This window comes from Gigantopelta aegis, chromosome 6 (assembly GCF_016097555.1).
Source record: "Gigantopelta aegis isolate Gae_Host chromosome 6, Gae_host_genome, whole genome shotgun sequence".
NCBI classification, from domain to species: Eukaryota; Metazoa; Mollusca; class Gastropoda; order Neomphalida; family Peltospiridae; genus Gigantopelta; species Gigantopelta aegis.
Genome location: NC_054704.1, coordinates 11,639,641 through 11,657,302, shown reverse-complemented (window position 1 = coordinate 11,657,302; position 17,662 = coordinate 11,639,641). Strand labels below are relative to the sequence as shown.

The following is a 17,662-nucleotide window of genomic DNA, read 5'->3' as shown; positions in this document are numbered from 1 at the left end:
AAATAAAAACTCTCTGCAAAAGCAAACGCTTTGTGTCAGTGTTGAATAGTGCTTACTGTTACACACCGTATGTGGCATGTTGTGTTGCACTGGTGAGCTCCAGCCCATGGATTTATCGGTGAACGCGGATTTTAAATTAGCAATAAAGTGAAAATTTACGGAATGGTATGCTGACATTGTGGCATGCATTGACCAGTTATCGAAAGACAAAGAAACCATTACACGTGGCTAGCATTTATCAGGTCTGCTTGCTGTGGTGTGAACTTTACCCTGAAGATAAATATTAGTGTAGTTTGCTAATTACACAAGGTGATTGACAATGATTCCTGTTTAGTTTTGTTCATTGAACGATAGATTGATAATACAATAAACCAATGTATTTAAAAATTTGGTTGTTTTATTTGTAAGTAAAGTCGCTATATTATTGCATGGATAAAGTACTGCCATGATTAGTTGTTAGCAGTTTTCGCAATACTTTGTTTGCAAAACTTCCATGTTCTACAGTATTTAAAATATCTACTTCTGTATCATTGCTTAAACTTTGTATGACATTTGAAAGGTAAATGAAAGTTAAATTTTAAGACAGACAGTTAAGAATGTTAATAGCTTGTAGTGATAATTCAAACTCTGCAACTGCTCGACTAATTGAATAATTTGAATTGATTGGTTATGTTGAAACATGTATTTGTGAAATTGTATTTAATTGTGTATACATTGATCATACATAGATCATGAATATTCAGTTCTGTTTTGAACTTACAAATATGATTTTGTTTATTTTACAGGTGCTGACATAACTGATTACTTCAACTACGGCTTCACTGAGGAAACATGGGAACTGTACTGTGAGAAACACAACCGACTGCGAGCTGACAATCATGCTCCTCTTGGCGGTACCAAAACTAGTGTAAATAATTTCTGTTGGTTTTTTCAGTGAAATGACTCTTAGAAAACACCCATACTTGCTTTTGATTCTTTTTTGGTCTAGTCTTGTGTAACCCAGTAATAACAAATACATCAAATGTCTGCGGCTACCAAAAAACCTATTTGAAGGATAATCTTACTTTACTTTAAGCTACTTTGAATTCTATGATAATGGATAGAAAAATCCAAATTAGGATGATGATTTAGAGGAAGCTGAATTCAAACCTAACATCAGAGACTTTTTATAGAACTCCAGCTTAATTGTGGAGTGTGGATAATTTGAGCAATGAATGACAACACCCAAACATGAAAAGTGTATAATATTTAACTAGCTAATTAATGAATTCCGAGCAACTGGTATCATAAACCGATGGAACAAGATTGCAGGCCCTAATCTTGCCGGCAAAATTAGCATTTTTTTTGCAGAAAGTTTACTCAGTCACCAAGTTATTAGTGGTAGTGAGAAGTCGAACTCACTATAATATTTTGGACCCAATCCGATTTCAAAAACCTCTTCTTCTTCGTCTTACTCTCAGACAGGGACCCCAGTGGCTTGAACAAAAGCTGCTGCATTCCGTAGGTTCTCCAAGGGGCCAAAGAGTTTCTCCTTCAGGGGTTCATCTGAAGGCCAGACTGCTTTTCTCTGGTTCTGGTAGGTGGGACAGTGTTGCAGGAAATGTTCCAATCATGGATGCTGTACCACACTTGCAGGTTCCACTGTTTCCCACTCGGAATTTGGTATACATGTGGTAGTTGAGTCTACAGTGGCCTGTTCTCAGTCGCATCATTATCACCTGGTCTTCTCTTGAAAGTTGGTAGAACGAAATCGCACAACAGCCGTCTAGATTCGGACTTGTTTATTGTCATAGCTCATTTGGCATCTTGTCACCATATATCGGCCAGCGTTTTTACTTTGACGCCAGAGTATCCTTGAATAATGATGAACCGGGCTATTAACGGGAGATAGTTTCTGTGCATGTGCACTGTAATGTACGATTGATTTGATGAAATAATGTTTTACCTTTGCAGGACTCGAAATGCAGTGTTAGTACGTGCACCGGTGCATGCTGATTTTTGCGTGTGCATGTAACTTTTAAAACTGGGTGCACGCAGTGCATGCTAATATTTTTCAAGTACTGTGTATTAAGTATACTAGTATCCTGTTGTCTACCAGATTCAGACTCAAGTTGTTGAATTTTGCGTATGCATTTCGTAATCTGTTCGCCACATGAAAATGATAACTTTTATCTTATGGGCGCATCCATTTTGTATCCCATAATCCTACTTAAAACAATGGCGCCCTTTCGGTCATTTCCGTGAAATATATTTGCGAAAATTGCCAGCAATATCTTGGTTATATCCGTGAATGGTATTAGGGAAGGTGGTCGGGACCGACTTTGGGGTATCCAAGCGCATAACACAGTTGTTGTCGTCACTGACAAATTGAACTCAGCCAGATCTGTGATCAATACAAAGTACCGTAACTGCCTTGAACATTTTCGACCTCAGATATGGGCACTTGATTAGATGATTGCGAACATGCAGGTGCGTTACTCGAGTAGTTGACTCGAAGTCAGCCAGTGATTAACTCAATCACAACTTCTCGTCGAATTCCGAAGGCTAATTTATATTATACCAACAGATCTTATCGAGTTATAAAAGTTGATAACTTGCTTAATACAAAACACAAATATTCGTACGTTTTTGTAATAGGCCTATTATAGATTTCTGTAAGGCGTTTACGTTGGGTGAAATTTTCAAATTTGATCAAGAATCAGTAATAAACGCAGTTGTATAACATTCCGGTACTGTTAATAAATAAACATATGTATTGCCGAATAATTCCGAATAGCTTCGTATAAAAAACCCCAACGAAGTTGCCTTATTTTTGGTGCATGCAGAATTTTAATGGTGCATGTACTTTTTTTTCAGCATGCACCTGATGCATGTAGATTTTTTTTTTCATTTCTAGCCCTGCCTTGTTCAATTTATTATCAAAATCGTCCAACACATGTTAATACTCATATCAGTTTCTGTCGTAGTCTAATGTTGACATTCTTCAGATACACCTGTAAACTGGGCTGTTTTTTCTCAAAGTGATGCATGTCGCGCCATGTGCTGTGACCAGTCAAGCGTTGTTAATCCTCGGCCACATTCATTTCAGTAATGCCAGAATATACTAAGCAATACTTTAATTATAACTGCACATTATCAACTATTTAATAATATCACGTTTTTAATTAAGCATACAAATGTTTTGTTTAAATTTTATTACCGGAAGAAGTAGTATTTTATATCAAAATATTACGATTAGAACCTAGTGTAAAATTCATAATTTTTCTGATTGAATGCGGAAACTTGCGAAACATTACTAAATGTACCAATAAAGTTCACTTTGCCTATTTTTATCAAACTTCGCCCCTTTCTTCTGGGAAGGGAGAAGTCACTTCTCCTACTTTTTCAATTCTAGATTAGGGCATGACATTGTACAGTAAAGTTTTTTTTGACAAGCCTTAATTACTGTACTTTTAAATCACTTTTGTAGAATATTTGAATAAGATTTTTGTTTTTAAATTTTAGTCTCACTCAGTCTCTGGTGGCACTAGAAGTTTTGAAAAACGAGACAAAGATTCAAGTCAGATAGGATCAAGTATACGTAAGTATATGTTCCACTTCATTCTCCTCATGTCTTGTATGATGCTTGAAAGTAAGATGATCCATCAGATGCAGAAAAAGAAATTGTTCTCATATATACAAACCTTACACAGATGTTTTAAAAATCTACTAACTATCAACCTATTAATATTTAAAAATTTATAAAACTGTTATAAAATTGTGTGAGCCGTTGTAGTCATGGGGGAAAAAACCCTCTTTAGGGCTCCTACAAACTAAAAGAAAACTTTGGATGTGTAGAAATTAATATTTGAAGTAAAATAATAATTTGAGAATTGATGTGGAGAAAATTACTGTACAATGAATAGGGGACAATATACATTTATTACTTAGTTTCATCTGATCTGGTACTAAAAAGTTTCATTGCATCTACAAACGCCCTCCTGCTATAATTTTATTTGCTCTTGGAACATCTACATTAAGGTCTGACTGAAAAAGTGACGTTGCACCATTGCAACTCCCTACACAACTGTTCCAGATGTAGTTTTCTATGGACAGCCCCTTAAAATTGGAGGAATTTAATTCTACACCGAAAACCAATGACATTTTTAAAGCAATATGTCTATTTTTCAGCTACAACATCACAAGTAGGAAAACGATTCAACACTAACGTTCCCACACGTAAGATGAGTGGGACTATTGATGTTATAGGCAGCACTGCGCGTAGTTCACGGCGCCCGGGAGATCATGAAAGCTCAGAAGATTAGTAAGTAACTGGTTAATATTAAGTTCATTAATCCCCTACTGGTCCAACCAGAGGGAACTGTCTGTCTGTACGTCTGTCCCTCATATAGTTTTCTGGATGTTTTTTTTAGAATGCTTTGAGATATTGATCTGAAATTTTGTGTGTAGCTTTATAATGTACTGTTATAGATCAAGTTTGACTTTCATGGCGAGTTACCTATTTATGATGGAGTTATGGCCTTTGAAATTGGAAAATGTGAAAATTAGTTTTTTTTACTTTGTTTTCAGATCAAGTTTGACTTTTGTGGAAACTTACCTATTTTTTATGGAGTTATGGCCCTTGAATTTATGAGATATGAAAATGTTTTGGGCCTGGTAGAGGACATTTATTGCTTTAGCAGTACTTTCAGATTCCTTGTTAACCCATAGTACAGTCATATTTTTCATATTCTGTGATATCTCACCTTTTTTTTTTACTCCAGAAAATAGCATACACATCTCAGAGAGTAATTTGTATAGTGTTTCATTTGTTTATAAAAAGTAGTGCCACCCACTAGGATTTTGATCAGGTACGGCCCTGCAATGACGATATCAAAACAAGTCAAATATCTGGTAATTCTGTAGTCTTCAGAAGAAACCCACCACATGTTTTCTTCATTAGCCGCAAAGGATCTTTTAGATGCACTTTCCCACAGACAGAACAGCACATACCATTGCCTTTAATATACTGGTAGGAGCGGGATGTAGCCCAGTGGTGAAATGTTCACTTGGATCGATCCCCGTGGGTGGGCCTATCAGGCTATTTCTCGTTCCAGCCAGTGCACCACGACTAGTATATCAATAGTATATCAAAGGCCATGGTATGTGCTATCCTGTCTGGTATGGTGCATATAAAAGATCCCTTGCTACTAATGGAAAAAAATGTAGCAGGTTTCCTCTCTACGACTATATGTCAAATTACCAACTGTTTGACATCCACTAGCTGATGATTAATAAATCAATTTGCTCTAGTGGTGTCATTAAATAAAACAACAAATTTAACATACCGGTCCTGAGTATATACTGTAAAATAATTAATTTTTGTGGCCTTAACTTTTTGTGGTTTTGCTAATAAAAACACATTTCATTGGATAATTAAATTCATGGTAAAACATGTAATTCACTATAGTATTTGAATAAAATAAGGGGAAGGATGCAGCCCAGTGGTAAAGCGATTAATTCCCATCAGTGGGCCCAATGCACTATGACTGGTATATCAAAGGCAGTGGTATGTGCTATCCTGTCTGTGGGATGGTGCATACAAAAGATCCCTTGCTACTAATGGAAAAATATAGTGGGTTTCCTCTGAAGACTACATTTCAGAATTACTAAATGTTTTACATCGAATAATTAATGGACTGTTAAAATGTTTTCATTATCACATGTTTGACATCCAAAAGCCGATGATTAATAAATCAGTGCCCTAATGGTATCAATATCATTAAACAAAACAAATGTTACTTTTGAATAAAATATTTGTGTTTTATTTTTTCAGTCGGAAGTATAACCAGACATCTGTCCCGCCACCGGGAGTACCAGACTACTCGATGCCACCGCCGGGAATGCCACCCCCTGGTGTCCCTCCACCGGGAGTTGCTCCATCTGGTAATAATATTTGTCATTTTAGTTCAGCATTTGTGGATTTTGTTTTTAAACAGATGTTGGTTATCTCCCTTTCCAGTCAGTTGTCCATGAATAAATAGACAGGGTATGTGTATTAGAAAGGTCACATAAAAGACAATTTTCTGCTGTCCAGAAGGTATAGCCTATGTGGCAGCAGTTTTCTTTGCATATGTTACAGTTGCCATTTGACCCTAATAGTGCTTGATTAATTTGAGCTAAAAGAAACTGAATGCCCAAAGCCTGAAGGAACAGCTCCGGGTTAGATGCTCAGAACTGGACAGAAAAGTCAAGAGAAAGACTAATACAGACAAGAGAGCCTTCATCGAGAATCTTGCGGTTGAAGCAGAAACAGCTGCACAAACACAGAACATGGCCACGCTGTACAAGATAACCAAAACACAGACTGGAGGTTTTAAGTATGGTGACGTTCCAGTGAAAGATGTGGATAGAAATGTTGTCACTGGTGTAGTGGAACAGACCCAGAGATGGAAAACACACTTTGAAACCATTCTCAACAAGGAAGTACCTAGCAACCCACAGACATCCCAGAGGTATATGGGAGACGGAAGAAATACCAAGCGACTGGAAAAAGGAGACCTTACCCTTTGCAGCAACTGGAGAGGAAAGTCTACAGCAGGCTGATCCTGGACAGAATCGCAGTAGCCATCGACCCACTGTTGCGCAAAGAACACGCAGGGTTTAGGAAAGGAAGATCATGTGGGGACCACATCTTTACTTTAAGGCAGATCCTAGAGCAGTGCCAGGAATGGAACATGTCAGTCTACGCAAACTTCATTGATTTTGAGAAGGCGTTCGACAGCATCCACAGAGACTCTCTGGCACTATGGAATCCCACTCAAGATCGTGAACGTCAATGATTTCATGTCACAGGTCATTTGCGGTCAATACCTGACAGAAGATTTTGAAATCAAGATCGGAGTGAATTTGGGATGCATACTATCTCCCTTCCTCTTCTGCCTTAGTATCGACTGGGTCCTGAAAGAAACAGTACAAGGAGAGAACAGTGGCATCAAATGGACCTCCACGGAGATACTTGAAGATCTAGACTTTACTGATGACATAGCTCTTCTATCACATCGCTACAGAGACATGCAAAGAAAAGGTGAGGAATTTGCCAAAAATGCCGGATTAATTGGACTAAAGATCAACACCATATGAAACAACAACCAAACAGCAGTCCCCATCGCTATTGGAGGAAGAGACAATGAAGAGGTGACTGAGTTCACCTACCTTGAGGCCAAGGTGACAACTATGAAAACTATATTTGTGGTCAAGGCAAGTATCAACAAGGCAAGAGGGGCTTTTGCGACACTGAAGAACATCTGGAAGACCAACAAGATGGGTTGAGTGGGAGATAAAGGCTCTAGGGTGGAGTTAGGGCCAGGTGATGAAGCTTGCAACAGACATTGCATTGGCGTTCTTTAGTGTCGGCCTTATGTGTGACCGCACACGAAGAGGATTTTGATAAGAATTTGAGCTAAGAAGATGCAAAGTATTGAAACAAGTTTGACAGCACATACCTCTGCCTTTAATATGTCATCATCATGGAACACTGGTGGGTCAGAATAAGCTCATCTTTTACAAGCATCTGATATTACTATTTTGACAAAAATTCTTAAGTGCAAGACATCACAACAGTCAAAATATACATTGAGATCAGTCTTGTGTAGATATATCCTCCAGAGGTTAGTCTTTCTACTGATGAAGCAACTGACAGTAGTTAATGCGGTTGTGTTTCTACAGATGAAGCAACTGACAGTAGTTCATGTGGTTATGTTTTTACAGTTGAAGCAACTGACTAGTTCATGTTGTTGTTTCTACAGATGAAGCAACTGACATTAGTTCATGTGGTTGCATTTCTACAGATGAAGCAACTGACAGTAATTCATGTGGTTGTGTTTCTACAGATGAAGCAACTGACAGTAGTTCATGCGGTTGTGTTTCTACAGATGAAGCAACTGACTAGTTCATGCGGTTGTGTTTCTACAGATGAAGCAACTGACAGTAGTTCATGTGGTTGTGTTTCTACAGATGAAGCAACTAACAGTAGTTCATGCGGTTGTGTTTCTACAGATGAATCAACTGACTAGTTTATGTGGTTGTTTCTACAGATGAAGCAACTGACAGTAGTTCATGTGGTTATGTTTCTACAGATGAAGCAACTGACAGTAGTTCATGCGGTTGTGTTTCTACAGATGAATCAACTGACTAGTTCATGTGGTTGTTTCTACAGATGAAGCAACTGACAGTAGTTCATGTGGTTATGTTTCTACAGATGAAGCAACTGACAGTAGTTCATGCGGTTGTGTTTCTACAGATGAAGCAACTGACAGTAGTTCATGTGGTTATGTTTCTACAGATGAAGCAACTGACAGTAGTTCATGTGGTTACGTTTCTACAGATGAAGGAACCGACTAGTTCATGCGGTTGTATTTCTACAGTTGAAGCAACTGACTAGTTCATGTGGTTGTGTTTCTACAGTTGAAGCAACTGACTAGTTCATGCGGTTATGTTTCTATAGATGAAGCAACTGACTAGTTCATGCGGTTGTGTTTCTACAGTAGAAGCAACTGACAGTAGTTCATGTGGTTATGTTTCTATAGATGAAGCAACTGACTAGTTCATGCGGTTGTGTTTCTACAGTTGAAGCAACTGACTAGTTCAGGCGGTTATGTTTCTACAGATGAAGCAACTGACAGTAATTCATGTGGTTGTGTTTCTACAGTTGAAGCAACTGACTAGTTCATGCGGTTATGTTTCTACAGATGAAGCAACTGACACTAGTTCATGCAGTTGTGTTTCTACAGATCAAGCAACTAACAGTAGTTCATGCGGTTGTGTTTCTACAGTTGAAGCAACTGACTAGTTCATGCGGTTATGTTTCTACAGATGAAGCAACTGACAGTAGTTCATGCAGTTGTGTTTCTACAGATGAAGCAACTGACAGTAGTTCATGCGGTTGTGTTTCTACAGATGAAGCAACTGACAGTAGTTCATGTGGTTGTGTTTCTACAGTTGAAGCAACTGACTAGTTCATGTGGTTATGTTTCTACAGTTGAAGCAACTGACTATAGTACTGTCAGAAATAGAATAAAAATGATTTTCATCAATTATTTCTTACATAATAAACTGACAAGTAAATATTTTGTAAATATTTTGTAAATGTCTATTTAATGATACTCTACCTAATTTAGCATTTACTTGTTTGGACTCTCATTGATGTATAAGGTGGTGTTTACTCTTGAAATTAAAAGAAAGATGTCAGTAAACAGGTCATTTGTGCACTTTATTGGAAGAGACTATAACATATTTTGGTCAACATGTGTCAGTTTTATTTCTGTTATGTACAATATGTGAGGGACTATTTCTAATGATGGTTTACCCCTATATCCCTCTCCAAAACAAAATTCTTTGTAGTCATTTATAAGTAACTTTTCAGCAAAAATATAAAGAACAATTCTGAGTTTGTGATCTATTAAAGGTGCTATTTCAGTGTTGCACAATGACAGCTATTGCAAATCATTTTCTTAATAAACTTTTGATTTAACATTTAAAGAAGATGCCTTTAACTATATGCCCATAAATGATTGTAGGAAATAATTTCATCTACTAGTAGAAAATACATTTTTATTGGAAAATCTTTATCACAAACAGATGCTCATATATAACTATGATATAGCACCTTTAAGTGGTTGCAAGATTGTGTAAATTTCTAATGTACTTATATTGAATTTATATTCAATAAATATGTTTGTCATAATTCATCATTTATGCTGCAATTTGAAATAATCAGTTAAGTTACAGTTTTAAATTAAAAGTTGTTTAAGGGTAAATGAAATTGACACACATGGTCAAAATGTTTTATAGTCTGTTCCAATAAAGGTCACAAATTACCTGTTTACTGACATCTTTATTTTAATTACAAGAGTAAACACCACCTTGTACATCAATGAGAGCCAAAACAAGTGAATGCTAAATTTGGTAGAGTATCATTAAATAGATATTTACAAAATATTTACTTGTCAGTTTAACATGAAAGAAACAATTGACGAAAATCATTTTTATTCTATTTCCGACACTACATTAGTTCATGTGGTTATGTTTCTACAGATGAAGCAACTGACTAGTTCATGCAGTTGTGTTTCTACAGTTGAAGCAACTGACTAGTTCATGTGGTTGCGTTTCTACAGATGAAGCAACTGACTAGTTCATGCGGTTGTGTTTCTACAGATGAAGGAACTGACTAGTTCATGCGGTTGTATTTCTACAGTTGAAGCAACTGACTAGTTCATGCGGTTATGTTTCTACAAATGAAGCAACTGACTAGTTCATGTGGTTGCGTTTTTACAGATGAAGCAACTGACAGTAATTCATGTGGTTGCATTTCTACAGATGAAGCAACTGACAGTAGTTCATGTGATTGTGTTTCTACAGTTGAAGCAACTGACTAGTTCATGCGGTTGTGTTTCTACAGATGAAGCAACTGACTAGTTCATGTGGTTGTTTCTACAGATGAAGCAACTGACTAGTTCATGTGGTTGTATTTCTACAGTTGAAGCAACTGACTAGTTCATGCGGTTATGTTTCTACAGATGAATCAACTGACTAGTTCATGCGGTTGTGTTTCTACAGTTGAAGCAACTGACAGTAATTGATGTGGTTGCGTTTCTACAAATGAAGCAACTGACAGTAGTTCATACGGTTGCGTTTCTACAGATGAAGCAACTGACAGTAGTTCATGCAGTTGTGTTTCTACAATTGAAGCAACTGACAGTAGTTCATGTAGTTGTTTCTACAGATGAAGCATCTGACAGTAGTTCATGCGGTTGTGTTTCTACAGATGAAGCAACTGACAGTAGTTCATGCAGTCGGAGGATTGCCAACCAATTGGTAGATCAAAGGTCAAAAATACAAAATAAATACAATTTGGAAAATACAAATAAAAAATCACAGAGCAACCTATAGTATGTGGTGGCATTGTTTTTCCTCAAAATGTTCAAATGGCATAATTATGTTAAGCACCAAATAACTATAGTTTAAAATACGAAGACATGTAAACATTCCTCTCTTTTTTTTTTCTTGTTAATTATTAAAATTTTATTAGCCAAAAACTAATTTTTGTAGCCACTTTATATAAAACTTAGCAATTGTCTAATTTGGCTATGGACAGGGTGAGCCCTATGGGTTAATGACTTTGTTACCCTGGCATAACATGAAATACCAGACCAATCAACCAACTGAACATACTGTTAATGGGCTAATGACTTTGTTACCCTGACATAACATGAAATACCAGACCAATCAACCAACTGAACATACTGTTAATGGGTCCCGTGTGCTCATGTCAAGCTGGACAGACGTGTTCCGAGTTGCTCTGCTCAAAAATGACTATTTTGTTTTGTTTTATGAGGTTTGGTGATTCTAGTTCGAAAGAGTGATATCGCAGTATTGTCTTTGTGTTTTGGAATCACTGTAACAGGAATGAGTGAGCAAAATTCGACGAAGCCGAAGAAAAAGAAACAGAAAAAGAACGGTACAACACCCGAATCATCCGCCATTGTGATGAACACGAGCAACATGTCGCAGCACACAACTTGCACGAACGCAGCTCGGTCTAGTCAGCAACAAGGTAACATGGTTCAGGTCCCCGGACAGAGTTTACCTGTTTATAATGTGCCACCAGAAGGTGTACAGAACTCTGGCGCAACCGGTATGTACATTTATCCGCCTCAGTTTTCAAGTAGCCCTCAAATTCACCAGAGAACATACGCAAATGATCAGACAGGGGGCCCAGTTTGGGTTGATGAACTTTTGAAAAGATTTGAATTTCAAGTAAATAAATTGGGAACAATAACAAATGATATATCAGCTATCCGCGCACATCTTACGCAACTTGACAGTAGAATTGAATCGATGGAAGCTGTAGTTAAAACAGTTGCCGATTTGGATGAGGGTGTTAAATTTATGAATATTTCCTTTGAAGAATGGAAGAAAGATAAAGGAAGAATGGAAACACAAGTTAAAGAATTACAGGTGAAAATTGACCAGGGTGTACTTGGTGAAATTGAAAAACTCAAAGTTGAACAGCAGAAAATGAATGAATCTTTGATTGATTCAAAAATAAAATCAATGGAAATGAATCTTTTATTTATGAATATTCCCGAGGCTACAACTAAGGATAACGCAGAGGATGTTGAGAAAACATTGCACAGTTTCATCGAGACAGAACTGGGCATGACGGATATTCAGCTAAAAAGGGTGCACAGATTGGGAAAACTACAGCCACATTATACAAGACCACACCCTATTATAGCTCGATTTTCTGGTATGAGACAACGTGAAGATGTCAGGCATACATCGTACAAAAAACTCCAAAACAAACCTTTTTACATTGTTGAGCAGTTCCCAAAAGAGGTAGATGACTACAGGAGATATGTGTTGTTGCCGGTGTTGAAACAAATGAAATCTGAAGGGAAGAGATGCCGCCTAGTTCTTGACAGACTTTATATTAATAACAACCTATTCACCCAAATAGCGCCTCCCCCATACAGGGCCCCAAGAGCTGTAAATACAGGACCGATGCAAGTGATTAATACAGTATAGGACACCAGCGGTGGGCATGTTATTCATGACAGTGATATTAATACATGTAGTAAAAATGTGAGTAATAGTATTTTTGAAAACTTTGATAGTTCACAAAAATATGATACAGTATTAGACTGTTTACATTATAACACTAGTGTTACTGATAATTTGGATAAAGATTTGATAGTATTATCTGTTAATGTGTGTGGATTGAGGAACAAACTTCAGTATCCTGACTTTATTGAACTTGTTAATTCTGCTGATGTTAATGGATTTCAAGTGACGAAAACGGATGAGTATGATGATATTATTATTGATGGTTATACAGTGTTTCTAAAAAGTAGAAAATGTGTTAGAAGGAAATCAGGTGGGCTAGGTATAGCAGTTAAAAAATATTTAGTTAAATATATTGAGATAGTATCAACGGATTCTGATATTATTATGTGGGTTAAAATACAAAAGATTTTGTTCAAAACTGATAGTGATGTCTATATTGGGATAGTCTATATTCCGCCAGAAAATTCTGGTTATTCAAGCTCAGATATGTTTTTTGAGTTACAGACGGAGTTGATGAATATATATAGTTATAGTTCCAATATCATATTACTGGGTGATTTTAATTCCAGAACAAAGGATGTTGATGACATATGTGAACTTAATAATAATGTAGCACGGTTTGTTGGACTACAAAATGAAGATTTAAACGACATCAATAAATTAGAAATTTTTGAAATGTATGGTATTCTTAGAAACAGAGTATCGCAAGATATGAGTAATCCAAATAAATATGGACATTTATTATTAGATGTATGCAAAGCTACTACAATGTTTATTTTCAATGGGAGGATGGGTGGTGATAAATATATTGGAGAAACTACTTGTAAAGATTGCAGTGTGCTAGATTATTGTATAGCATCCTTTGAATCAGCTATATTAATTAATAATTTTAAAATATTAGAATTTTCATATTTTTATAGTGATGTACATAAACCTGTTGAAATACATTTATCTAGCATTGATAGGTTTAATGACAATCGAGTAAAGCAGGTAGCTACTAACAATAAAATAGGATGGCCTCGTAGATTTGTCGATTCTGAAGCGAACACATTTGTAACAGAAATTGACATGGTTTTCATTGACAGCTTGGTGAAGCAGGCATGGTCTGCACGTGCAGGTCAGAGTGACCCCGAACGAACTGTGAATACTATTGTGACTGATTTGTCGAATCATTTTATTAACACTGCTCGGAAAGTATTTGGTGTGCTTAAAATAAACTCAAGTAAGAGAAAACCAAAATATGCTTGGTATGGGACGGAATGTAAAGAAATGAAAAAGAAGTTTAAAAAGGCTAAACACAAATATATGGTAACAAAGTCTGAACGAGAAAAAGAACAAGTTAAAATTATTGATAGACAATATAAATATGTTGTTAATAAACATCTAAATAAGCATAAACAGAAATTACAAACCGAGTTTACGCATATGTTAAAGGAAGACCCTTCGCAATTTTGGAATTTTTTGAACACCAAAACAAATTTGTTTAAAATTAAAGAAAAACACTCCTAATTATATGTTGTATGGAGAAACAGGTAAAATGCCGATTCGTTTACAAATATATAAAAGGATAATATCATATTGGTGTAAAATTATTTTGGATAAGGATAAGGATAATAAATTAATCTCTATTTTATATAAGAATTTATTATATAAGTATTGTAACGGATATATGTCTCCTTGGTTAGATAATGTTAAACGTATTTTAGATAATTGTGGGCTGAGTTTTGTTTGGCAACAACAAGGTTTCTCAAGTAAGGGATGGTTGATATCTTTAATAGAAACAAGACTTAAAGATCAGTTTCGCCAAGAATGGAATAGTAATAAGTTAAATACCTCAAAAGGTAAAATCTATAATTGTATAAAACCGGAATTTAATCAAGAATTTTACATATTTCTGCCAAAAACTGTATCACTTCCGTTGCTTAAATTTCGAACTGGTAACCACTTATTACCTGTAGAACGAGGTCGTTGGAGTAACATCCCTTACTTGGAAAGATATTGTACATTATGCCAGAATGAGTGTGTAGGAGATGAATATCATGCTTTGTTTGAATGTCCTGCATTTTTGACAGAAAGAAAATAATTTAAAAAAAAAGAATTTATAACACGACCAAACTTCTATAAGTTTTCTATGTTGTTGCAAGAGAAACGGCTGTCAAGATTACGAAAACTTAGTAAATTTGTTAGTCTTATAATGACAAAATTTATAGATCAACAGTAATTAAGTTTATTATTTGTAGCAGTATATATTATATGTATGTACAGTATGTTATACATGTATATTGCCACCATCCACCTTGGCACATGTACCACCGTTGGTGGTCTTTATGTGAATAAAGAAGTTGAAGTTGAAAGTTGATAATGACTTTGTTACCCTGACATAACATGAAATACCAGACCAATCAACCAACTGAACATACTGTTAACGGGTTAATGACTTTGTTACCCTGACATAACATGAAATACCAGACCAATCAACCAACTGAACATACTGTTAACGGGTTAATGACTTTGTTACCCTGACATAACATGAAATACCAGACCAATCAACCAACTGAACATACTGTTAACGGGTTAATGACTTTGTTACCCTGACATAACATGAAATACCAGACCAATCAACCAACTGAACATACTGTTAACAATCCAACGTGTTTAGTACATGTTTGTTTGGGTTTGGGGTGTTTTTTTTGTGGGTTTTTTTTGGGTGGGGGGGTGGGGGGGGGTATTATCTGTGCTGAATGTACGAAGTTTGTTTTTCTTAAATGTATGTGTGAATGTAGTTACACATGTTTAAGTGAAAAACAGGCTTTGTAAATTGGGCCCATTGTGTATGACATGATGTACTAATCAGTGTAATGAACCAAACACTTTGAATGTTTCCTTTTCAGCTGTACCTCCGCCTCCTGGTGTTACCGTTTCTGGTGCCACGTACGTTGGAACTGACCCATACGATCGTAAGTACATAGCATATATGTCTACAAAACAGGTTAGTTGTAATGACGTGATTAAATTGTTACATTTTATCCGCCTACAAAATCCATGCATGCTTGAACATCGCTTTCCTTTTTGTATACTGTTTTTATATTTATTTAACAATCTTTTCTATTTTTCTCCATGTCTACATCATTAGGTCTATCTTTGCCACTTCTCTTTTTATATGCTCCTGTCTTACTCTTGTCTGTTTCTGTCTCTATTTCTCTGTGTATCTGTCTCTCTGCCTGTCTGTAGCTCTCTCCCTCAGTGAGCCAAATGTCTGTATCACATCATGTGATGTGGTACAAACCAGTTACCACATGAACTTTATGTGGTAACTTCAACTTATTTTGATGTATTGACTGTCAGGAAAAAAAGAAGGATGTGATTTGTTTTCACTTTCTAGTTTTATTAGTACAACTATACATGCATAGGTAGGGTTAGTACAGTTTTTAAAAATAACTAATTCTATGGTTATTTATTTATTTGTTTTCAAAATTCTAGAAGTAATGACTTTATCTTTCAGTACTTTCATTTCACTTGTGCTTCCATTGTGGATAATTTACATTTAGTTCTCTTTCATGACAGTAGACTGACCAAAGTGTTAATTTGTTTAATATTGGTTCTAACCTTTTGATAATTATGACCTCTGGTTAAAAAAGACTTGTTGAAATCTTAACATGACGTAAATTTGGTAGCACCATTTCACCCTAGATAGGGAAATACTAATACATGTATACTACGGATACATGGACAGTATTTTATGCTTGATGAAAAATAATCTGATATTTTAGCAGAGGTTGAAGATGTTTATATGAAATATTTTGATAATATTGATAACAGAAAAGCAACATTGATAATAGAAAAGAAGTTATCATTTTGCAACATCAGGGTTTCTGCCAGAAGGTAAAACAGGCATGGCGCCATGACCAAATTCTTCTGTAGAATTTTTTTTTTTAAGTTAACCTTTTGACATAATTACTTGCTCTTATCAATACTGTATGATTTTCTAAACATAACTTAAACTATTTTCTTTCTGGGGGAAGCCCCCCCATACCTCCTGTTGATTGTGGTTGCATTCAATTCCATAGCGCCACACTCACAAAATTATTTCTGGCAGAAACACTGAACATAAACAGGCCTCAATTTCACCTAACATTGTAAGCCTAGTTTTGCATGTAAACGTAAATCTATGACAAAACCACAATTCTTATTACTTTTATATATAGTCAGAAACACACATAATTAATTTCTCTTTGTCCTTAAAATGTTCCATCTTCTGTAATGATGTAATTTTATGCATGAAATAGATGCCAAACATGTAAATGTATGCTTGGTAAAACTGCTAGTTGCAGACGTAAACTTAAGATGTTTTGTGAAATTGGCCCCAGATAACCATAATTTACCAGTATTTTAGTTAATAAACAAATCTTTATGGGTTTTTTGGTTGTGTTTTTTTTTATATTGTTTAATTAACATGTATTTATGTGGGTTAAAATCATTCTAAAATCAGCCAATTTATTCTGAAATATTTAGATCATTTGTAAATTACCTGAGTGAATCAGTCTCTTTACAAATTGCCTGAAAATTTCAGTCATTTTACAAAATGTCTGCTTTTAGACATGATATTTTTCATATAAAGTGTTAGTTTGGATCCAAAACACACCAGAACTAAATCGTGACTTAAGTGGCCATCTTGAATAGTTAATTTTCAGTAAAGATTCCAGGCTGACATGCATACATTAAATAAGAAGACTGTAGATATAACAACCATTAATAAACCATGGATAGACTCGATTACACAGATTTCAGTTCAGAATTACGTTTTGACCATGGGACTAGTTCTACATCTCATTTTACTCCCCATACTATTGATTCTGGAAACTTTAAATATTGTACTCTGTTTTTAATTACATATGTATGCAAATATACCTAAACTCATTGTATTGATTGTGAAATTTTAACCTATTTCCATTCTTCAATTTGAAAAGAGCAAATTGTATTCACATATTGAATAACCCTAACCCATTAAAGGCCTCATATCATTTTACCGTAGCAGCTGACAACTAAATAATAACAT

The 17,662-nt window shown here is 35.6% G+C and overlaps 1 protein-coding gene across 1 annotated transcript in view; it reads left to right on the top strand.

Moving 5' to 3' along the window:
• Positions 1–17,662, top strand: part of LOC121376051 (pre-mRNA 3'-end-processing factor FIP1-like) — a 51,979-nt gene that overhangs the window by 8,476 nt on the left and 25,841 nt on the right. The window contains exons 7-11 of the mRNA XM_041503828.1: positions 786–907; positions 3,505–3,580; positions 4,171–4,303; positions 5,816–5,925; positions 15,498–15,563. Coding sequence (XP_041359762.1) covers positions 786–907; positions 3,505–3,580; positions 4,171–4,303; positions 5,816–5,925; positions 15,498–15,563 — 507 coding nt within the window. The remainder of the gene's footprint in view (positions 1–785; positions 908–3,504; positions 3,581–4,170; positions 4,304–5,815; positions 5,926–15,497; positions 15,564–17,662) is intronic.